The sequence below is a fragment of the Macadamia integrifolia genome, chromosome 10 (assembly GCF_013358625.1).
Source record: "Macadamia integrifolia cultivar HAES 741 chromosome 10, SCU_Mint_v3, whole genome shotgun sequence".
Lineage (NCBI taxonomy): Eukaryota > Viridiplantae > Streptophyta > Magnoliopsida > Proteales > Proteaceae > Macadamia > Macadamia integrifolia.
Window position 1 is genome coordinate 7,326,711 of NC_056566.1, and position 10,071 is coordinate 7,336,781.

General features: G+C 39.6%; 1 protein-coding gene across 2 annotated transcripts; it reads left to right on the forward strand.

The window, feature by feature from the left end:
• The first annotated feature begins 360 nt into the window (after nucleotides 1–360).
• LOC122091099 (probable receptor-like protein kinase At5g24010) lies at nucleotides 361–9,397 on the forward strand. Of its 2 annotated transcripts, XM_042660925.1 has the most exons (3): nucleotides 361–1,051; nucleotides 6,986–7,037; nucleotides 7,140–9,397. In XM_042660925.1, the coding sequence occupies exons 1-3, from the start codon at nucleotides 552–554 to the stop codon at nucleotides 8,997–8,999; spliced, it is 2,412 nt and encodes an 803-aa protein (XP_042516859.1). In that variant the 5' UTR covers nucleotides 361–551; the 3' UTR covers nucleotides 9,000–9,397. The 2 variants fall into 2 exon arrangements, with proteins under 2 accessions (XP_042516859.1, XP_042516858.1); XM_042660924.1 differs by having other exon boundaries at nucleotides 6,986–9,397.
• Nucleotides 9,398–10,071: the final 674 nt, after the last annotated feature.

Sequence of the window (10,071 nt, forward strand, 5' to 3'; positions counted from 1 at the left end):
ACGGTAGTACATTATGTACTTCAAGTCGTGGGTCTACCCATCAGGTCGTGGTCAATCCGGTCGAACCATATCTATCAGCCCAAACCCTCTGCTTTTATTCCAAATCTCAGAAAACTTCCCATTTGAGCAGTCACCAAAGTATTACAGAACATATAAATATTTAAAACGGATTAAGAATTCAAGACAAAATTAATCATGAATATTCTAAGATATGATTCCACATAAAAAGCCAGAGAACCGTAGCTTCATGGTGGAATAGTACGAAGAGCTACTTGACAATTGTTAGAAATTAAAAGCAGAGGAAGCAACAAGAAGGTAAATATGGAGGAATCAAGGTAAATATGAAGGAAGCATATCAAAAGTCAACCAGCACGGCGCCACCGACAACTTTTTCTTTTTGTACACGCCTATTACTTGTTTGATAAATTGATTGATTGGAAGCAGTTGACCCTGTCCAATAATTCCTACCAAAAACCCATTTTGTAAACCAAGAAAGTTCATTGAGAAAAAGAGCACTTTGTGCATCTTAATCTTCTCTGCAACTACAAGTTATGGCGGCACTAGATTGGACTTCCTCTGGCTCCGTTTCCTTCACTACTGGATTTTCTAGTTACGATGTGTTTCTCAACTTCAGGGGCGAAGATACTCGCAATAACTTCACTGGTTTTCTAAACTTAGTTTTGAAAGACAGAGGAATCGATGTCTTTATTGATAGTGAAAAATTGTGGACTGGAGAAGCTATTGGCCCAGCCTGCCTTAGAGCAATCGAGGGGTCAAAAATCTCCATCCCTGTCTTCTCTAAAGGTTATGCCCATAGTAAATGGTGCCTTCTGGAACTTGCACAGATTCTTAAATGCCACATATCTAATGGTCATATGGTCCTGCCCATATTCTTCTATGTTGAGCCGTCGCATGTTCGGAATCAGACCGGATGTTTTGAAGAAGCATTTCGGGAGCATGAGAAGAATTTCGAGCCCCATATTGTACAAAGTTGGAGGGAAGCTTTGAGAGTCATAGGGAATCTGAAAGGAGAAGTTATTGACAAAAATAAGTAAGTCTCAGCTCCACAAAATTCCTCTGAAAGTAGTCTCACTATCATACCATGAACTTAATGAATTATGATCTGTATATCTCATTTCATTACCCATTCTACTTCTATCCTTGGCTACTTTCACTTTGCGCCCCCTCCCAATATATAGTTCGTTTTTTAAGCTTTTATTATAAATTCAACTGAATTGGATACATTATCAAAGTAAAAGATTATCACTAAATAATATGTTTATAACCCCAAAATCTTTAAACAGAAAGGGTAATATTACCTTGCCTAGATAAAATTATTGCTGTTCAATTTTCTATCCATTATTGTGGAGTTCTCCTAAGCATGGTGAATAAGGTATTAGAATACAAACTCATAGTATATAAAGAACAAATTATTACAAGAAAGAAATATCCTTATTTGTTCAGCAGACATGGAACTTGGTGCAACATCTAAGGCTGACCATGTATATCTCAAGTGATTCAAGATTTTTCCAAGAACTAGGTGTTAGATCAAACACCAAGAAACATGAATAAAGGGAGACAATAGATCCGTACGACACAGAGATTTAACGAGGTTCACACACCAGGGTGGTGTGCTACGTCCTCGGGCGAAGAAGAAGATGATTCACTATGCAGAAGAGAGATTACACCCTAGCAGCGGCGAGGAAGAACTCACCCTGAAACCCTAGCTTCGTGAAAACCCTAGAATACAATGACTTTATCAACAAGCAACAGTACATTATATATATACTCCAAATCGCGGTTCGACCCATCGGGTCGCGGTCTATCCGGTCGAACCATACCGCGGGGGCATAGCCCCCGCACCCCCATACGAGATCAGTGATGGGCTCCGGCCCAAGCCCTCTGCTTCCATCACAGATCTCAGAAAATTTTCCATTCGGGTCACCACCAAAATATGTCGGATCGGGTCAATCTTCAAAACGGGTCAAGAATTTGAGACAGACTTAACAAATCTCCACCTTGGCTTGAATTCTCCTCCAACAGATAAACAAATAGCTAATATCTTCATCTTCTCCAATAGCCCTCCAAAGGGCTGAACTCAAACATGACAAACACCAAGTAAGTTCAAGCAATGCTCGAACTTACCAACACATAAAGGCTTAGTCAACATATCAGCTGGATTGTCTTAAGTACCAATCTTCAACACTTGGATATTACCTTGAGCAATTATCTCTTTTATGAAATGATACCGAACATCAATGTGCTTTGTCCTCTCATGATACATTGAATCTTTAGTCAAGTGAATAGCACTCTGGCTATCACAATGGACAACAGTCACCCCATGATCCATGCTGAGTTCTCCCAACAAACCTCTAAGCCAAATAGCTTCTTTAATTGCCTCAGTCACTGCCATATACTCTGCTTCAGTGGTAGATAATGCAACTGTAGCTTGTAAAGTAGCTTTCCAACTAACCGTACTTCCTCCAAGAGTAAATACATAGCCTGTGAGTGACCTTCTCTTGTCAAGATCACCTGCATAATCTGAATCAACATAACCAGATAAACTATCACCATTTCTCCCAAACTCCAAACAAACACCAGAGGTCCCTTTCAAGTACCTAAGTATCCACTTCACTGCTTCCCAATGAGCTTTACCTGGACATGACAAATATCTGCTCACCACACTGACAGCTTGTGAAATGTCAGGACGAGTGCAAACCATAGCATACATAATGGAGCCAACTGCACTAGAGTATGGAACACGTGACATGTACTCCACCTCTTCATCTGTCTTAGGTGATAGAGCAGTTGAAAGTCTAAAATGAGATGCAAGAGGAGTAGTTACAGGTTTGGCATCTTTCATGCCAAAACGATTCAATACCTTCTCAGTGTACTTTTGTTGAGATAGCCACAGCTTCCCTGCTTTTCTATCCCTCTTGATCTCCATACCAAGGATCTTCCTTGCTGCCCCCAAATCTTTCATCTCAAATTCAGAATTTAATTGTTCCTTCAACCTATTGATCTCATTCCTATCTTTTGCTGCAATCAACATATCATCAACATAAAGCAACAAATATATGAATGACCCATCAGAGAGCTTTCTGAAATAAACACAACAATCATATTGACACATGGAGTATCCAAGACTAGCCATAACTGAATCAAACCTTTTATACCACTGTCTAGGAGACTGTTTTAAACCATATAGGGACTTCTTCAACAAGCATACATGGTCCTCCTTATCTTCAATAACAAACCCTTCAGGTTGGTGCATATAAATTTGTTCTTCTAGTTCACCATGCAAGAATGCTGTTTTCACATCAAGTTGCTCCAACTCCAAATCATGCATAGTAACTAAAGCAAGTAGGACACGAATAGAACTATGCTTAACAACAGGTGAGAAAACATCATTAAAATCAATTCCTTGTACCTGACTGTAGCCCTTTGCAACCAAACGTGCCTTGTACCTAGCATCTTCAACACCTGAGGCAGATTCCTTCTTCTTGAAGACCCATTTGCAACCAACAATTTTCTTCCCTCTTCTCGGCTTCACAAGCTCCCAAGTCTGATTTTTATGAAGAGATTCCATCTCCTCATTCATGGCAATCAACCATTTTGTAGAATCAATTGAAGCAACAGCTTCAGAATATGTTGTAGGCTCACTATTTTCAATTGTATCTGCAACAGACAATGCATAAGCAACAAATTCAGCATGCCCATACTTTTGTGGTTGTCTAATATTCCTCCTTGGTCTATCCTTGGCAATGCTGTACCGCTCTTCTTCTTGATTCTCTTGAGCATCATCTCCTTCAGTAAAAGTAGGCAACTGGACTAAAGTAGATTGTGTTTTGTTTGAAGATGAACCACCAATTTCAAACTCCACCTTCTCTCTAGATTTTTCTTGACCTTCATCACAATGAATAGAAACTTCTTTCCTAGGATGCAACATAGCTGATTCATCAAAAGTAACATCTCTGCTAATAAGAAATTTTGGAGACTTTGGATCAGAACACCACAACCTGTGTCCTTTCACTCCAAATCCATACCCAAGAAAAATGCATTTCTTAGCCCTAGGTTCCAACTTCCCTTCATTTACATGTGCATAAGCAGGACATCCAAATACTTTTAAATTTGAGTAGTCTGCAGGTTTACCTGACCAAACTTCTTCTGGAGTCTTGCACTCAATAGCTGTGCAAGGAGATCGATTCACCAACAAGGTTGCTGTGTTAACTGCTTCTGCCCAGAACTCCTTACCCAATCCTGCATTTGATAACATACACCTTGCCTTTTCTAATAAGGTTCTATTCATACGCTCCGCCACTCCATTCTGCTGGGGTGTTTTAACAACTGTATGGTGTCTTGCAATACCTTCATTTTTGCAGAACTCATTAAAGTCACCTTCATAAAACTCTAGGCCATTATCGGTTCTCAACCTTTTAATTTGTTTCCCAGTCTGCTTCTCAAGCAAATTCTTCCACTGTTTGAAAGTGACAAATACTTCATTTTTGTGCTTCAAGAAATAGACCCAAACCTTCCTAGAGAAATCGTCAATGAAAGTAAGCAAGTATCTTGCACCAGCCCCCTTTGAAGCAACCCTGGAGGGCCCCCATAGGTCTGAATGAATGTAATCCAAAGTTCCCTTGGTCCTGTGAATAGCAGTAATGAAACTAACTCTTTTCTGCTTTCCAAACACACAATGCTCACAGAACTCCATTGCTCCTGTACTCTGACCACACAACAATCCCCTTTTACTTAATGATGCCATCCCTCTTTCACTCATATGGCCTAACCTCATGTGCCATAAATTTGTGACATCTGATTCAGACATAGATGATGAAGCTGCTGCAACAGACCCAGTGACTGTAATACCCTGCAGCACATACAAACTGCCAACCTTGATTCCTTTCATCAATAAGAGAACACCCTTGCTGACCTTCATGACTCCACCTTCAGCTGTATACTTGCACCCATTTGAATCAAGAGTGCCTAAACTGATGAGATTCTTCTTCAAATCAGGGACATGCCTGACATTGGACAAGGTTCTGACAATGCCATCATACATCTTGATATTGATCGTTCCCATTCCAATAGTCTTACAAGAAGCATTATTTCCCATCAACACAACTCCACCTCGAACTGATTCGTATGTGGAGAACCATTCACGATTGGGACACATATGGTAGGAACAACCAGAGTCAAGAATCCATTCATCATGTGATCTAACTTTATCATCAGTCACCAAAAGCATATCAGACTCACTCTCATCTTCAGCAATACTGGCTTCTGCAGAATCATCTCTTTTCTGTTGATTTTGAGCACCACCACCTGCCTTCTGCTTATTTAAAAGCTTATAGCATTCAGATTTAATATGCCCCTTCTTCTTACAGTAATTGCAGGTTAAATTCTTGTACTTAGATTTTGATCTAGCCTTCTTTTTGTCACCATATGAACCCCTTTCATTCGTTCTCCCTCTAGCTACCAAACCAACACCATCAGATTTATTGGTAGTTATCAACTCATCATCAATCTTCTGCTTGCTTTGCAGATTCGTTTTGACATCCTCAATAGAGATTGTCTCTCTACCATAAATCATGGTATCCCTAAAGTGCTTATAAGATGGAGGCAGAGAACATAACAATAATAGGGCCAAATCTTCATCATCTAATTTAACATCTATCCTTTTCAAATCAGTAACAATAGAATTGAACTCAGATATATGGGATTTAATAGAAGTACCTTCACCCATATGAAGGGTATACAGTTGTTGCTTCAATCTCAACCTATTGGTGAGGGATTTGGTGAGGTAGAGGTTCTCTAACTTCACCCATAACTCTGCAGCCGTTTTCTCTGAGAGAACTTCCTGTAGAACATCATTCGAAAGACACAACTGAATAGCTGAAAGGGCTTTATCATCCAAATCGCTCCAATCATCATCGGATATAGTTGCAGGTTTCTTCGCCTTCCCAAATAGGGTTTTCTTCAAACCTTGCTGCGTGAGAACAGCCATCATTCGAACCTGCCATAAACTAAAACTGATGTTGCCGTCAAACCTGTCAATATCGTATTTCGTTGAAGCCATAGATCGAAGTAACCAAGAGCTCTGATACCATTTTGTTAGATCAAACACCAAGAAACATAAATAAAAGGAGACAATAGATCTGTACGACACAGAGATTTAACGAGGTTCACACACCAGGGTGGTGTGCTACGTCCTCGGGCGAAGAAGAAGATGATTCACTATGCAGAAGAGAGATTACACCCTAGCAGCGACGAGGAAGAACTCGCCCTGAAACCCTAGCTTCGTGAAAACCCTAGAATACAATGACTTTATCAACAAGCAACAGTACATTATATATACTCCAAATCGCGGTTCGACCCATCGGGTCACGGTCGATCCGGTCGAACCATACCGCGGGGGCGTAGCCCCCGCACCCCCATACAAGCCCTCTGCTTCCATCACAGATCTCAGAAAATTTCCCATTCGGGTCGCCACCAAAATATGTCGGATCGGGTCAATCTTCAAAACGGGTCAAGAATTCGAGACAGACTTAACACTAGGACATTTCAAACTCATATTAATGTAACATCGGGGATTTTCGACATTGTTTGAAGCCCAAGATTGTTAGGTTGATCATAGAAATTCACTTTTCCTCCACTGATGTAGGGTATTTAATAGCTCAAAGTCGCTAAATATTGGAATCAACTAGTAACTTATGTTGACTTGATGCTCTGTTATCACTCCAATGATATTTGCATTTAAGCTATAGTTGCAAACACCTATGACCTAAATTAAAAGCAGTCATACCTCTACTTCATACACAAGGATACATATTTCCGATTTTTACTTGTCCTAAATTCTCACTAGTGTTTATTTCTTACTGCCTTCCATTCCATAAAAACTTAGAATTTATATATTCTTTTTTACTAGATATTTTCATCTCTTTAGTTATTGTGATTTTATTTTTGATATTAGAATATATTGCAGGGATCAAGCAGAGATAGTTGGATTAGTTGCCAAAAGAGCTCTGGATGAATTGGTTAGTAGCACGCACTTGGCTGAATGTAAATACCCTATTGGCATAGATTCCCGTGTCAAAGATCTATTATCTTTATTAAATATTGGTTCCGATGGTGTTCAATTCGTAGGAATCTGTGGTTGTGGTGGCATTGGGAAGACAACCATTGCAAGGGCTATATATAATCGCATCCTATTATCCTTCAATAGGCATAGTTTTATTTCAGACGTTAGAGAACAAGCAATACAATGCATGGGTCTAGCGTCTTTGCAGAAGCGACTTCTTAAAGATATCTTCAAAACAGATTTTGACATAGGTCAGTATCATAGAGGGAAAAGATTGATAGAACAAAGACTTAACAAAGAAAATGTTCTTCTTGTTCTTGATGATGTGGATAGTAAAGAACAGGTAGATGCTTTGGCCGGTGAACTCAAATGGTTTGGTGAAGGAAGTAGGGTCATAATAACAACCAGAGCTGAACATATCTTGAACGTGGCTAAAGTTGAGAAAGATAAAATCTATTGGCCTAAAAAACTGGATCTTAAGGAATCTCTTCAACTATTTAGTTTGCATACCTTTTCAATGGATCATCCTCCTCAAGATTATATGCAACTTTCACATGATGTGGTACGTTATTCGGGAGGATTGCCTTCAACTCTAGAGGTGTTGGGATCTTACCTTTATGACATAAGCATCAAAGAAGTTTGGAAAAGTACATTGCAAGAATTAACCGCAGGTATAACTTCTATCTCTTGCTTGGCATCTTTACACACACAGAGAGAGAACACATGTCCTATGAAAGACAATCCCCCTGGTTGGAGCTCACTACTTCATGGAACCAATGGAAACAACACCACTGTTACTAAGGTATCTAAATCCACTGGGGGATATCTGAGTTCAAATGACTCCATAACTACTGTTGTTGAGTGGTTCACATTTAAAGCAAAGATCAGATCTGCATTATCTAAATTCACCTGTGGATATCTGAATCTAAATGTCTCCATAGCTACTGATAGAGTTAGTAAGCAGTTCAGAATAGCAGAGATCCAAACTGCAACAAAGAATTTTGATAATTCAATGATTGTCGGAGTTGGAGGCTTTGGCAGAGTTTACAGAGGTGTAATACATGACGGCACGCTGGCAGCATTCAAGCGAGTGAATCCACAATCTGGACACGGCCTTGCAGAGTTTGAGAGAGAGAGTGAGATTCTACCGAAGCTCAGGCATAGACATGTGGTTTCCATGATTGGGTTCTGCAGGGAAAAGAATGAAATAATTTTGATGTTTGAGTATATGGCAAAGGGGGTTCTCAGGGATCATCTCTTTGGGAATGATCTCCCACCATTGACATGGAAGCAGAGATTAGAGATTTGCATAGGTGCTGCATGTGGGCTCCACTACATCCACACATGGGAAGAGATTGGTATAGTCCATGGGGATGTTAAGACATCCAACATACTATTGGATGAGAACTTTGTGGCAAAGATGTCTGATTTTGGGTTTTCAAGAATATGTCCTGCATTAGATCATACCCATGATACTACTCCTTTAATGGGAACCTTTGGATATTTTGCTCCAGAATACTTGCAAAGTGGGCGATCGAATAAAAAGTGTGATGTTTACTCTTTTGGGGTAGTACTGTTTGAGGTAGTTTGTGCCCGACCCGTTGTAGATGCAAAATTGCCAAGAGAGCAGGTCTGGCTTACAGAATGGGCAGTCCGATTGCAAAGGCAGGGATCACTTGAAACCATTGTGGACCGACAGCTTAGAGGTAATTACTCTCCAGATTCATTGAAGAAGTTTGGGGAGATCGCAGAGAAATGCCTTGCCATTGAGGGTAAGAACCGACCCACAATGGGGGAAGTGTTGTGGGACTTGGAGTACGTCTTGCAGCTGCATGAAGCGTGGTTAAAATGCAATGCTGGTGAAGAATCCACCAGTGGATTGGTTAATACTATTGGGTTGTCTGATGAGTTCTCTTAGATGGATAACCCTCAAGGGGGGTTGAGAACAAAGCACAATTTTCAATCACTGGATCCAGATGTTTTACATTCTTAAAATGTACATATTATGCATTTGAGATAGACAATTGTGAAGAAGCTCCTGATAATGTCCAATACAGTTGATGGAGCTTGGTAAAAGGTTTGTGCTGCCTGGGTAAATGCCTGGGTTTGAGTCTAGAGGATGACCATTTTGCATAAAAATGCTGGACTTTGGCCAAACTCATCCCTCCCACTCTCCCAGTGCCCCACATAGGCAAAGACCAGCACTCTGTATTGGTAATGGCCCTTTTTAGTTTATGGATGTTTTTATGTAATATTCTATTTTTTAGGGGTCCCTGTTCCTGCTCAAGGGTTCACTAATAAATCTTATTCTTCTGATTCTTGCTTTGTAATCATTCTATTGGATTTGTGTTGTTGGATAACTAACTTGCAAAGCATAAATTCTGGCAGACTTGACTCGACTAGGACCTTTTTGGTGAATCATTGTGCAGTTGAACATATTAGATTTGCTGATTGTGTACTACAAAAGAACCATCAAAATATTTAGCCATTCTGTATGTCTATTTTCTGATCAATGCAGAATCTCTGTTCCATCTTTTGCTCACCGATGCTATTTAATACTTATTTTTAATCCTAATCTTAATAAAAATCCAGTTTTACCATATCCAACTTTACTTCTATTTCATTTCTTCTCTCATTGAATTCTTTTACTTATGCCCTGAACAAGTCTAACCCTAATAGTGCAACGGTAGGGCATACTGTAGACCATTCGTGAATAGGGGCACACAATTGCCTATGATGGCCATTGATTTGCTTCAAACATACTGAAGGAATTTTTGTTTTCATAAAATGAATATCTTCTTTTTTTTTATTAGATGAATTTTTTTTTTTTTTTGTTTAAATGATATGATTGCAGGGATCAAGCAAAGATATTTGAATTAGTTCTCAAAAGGGTTTTGGATGAATTTGTTAGCAGCACACACTTGGATGAATGTAAATACCCTATTGGTACATATCCCCATGTAAAAGATCAATTGTCTTCACTAAGTATT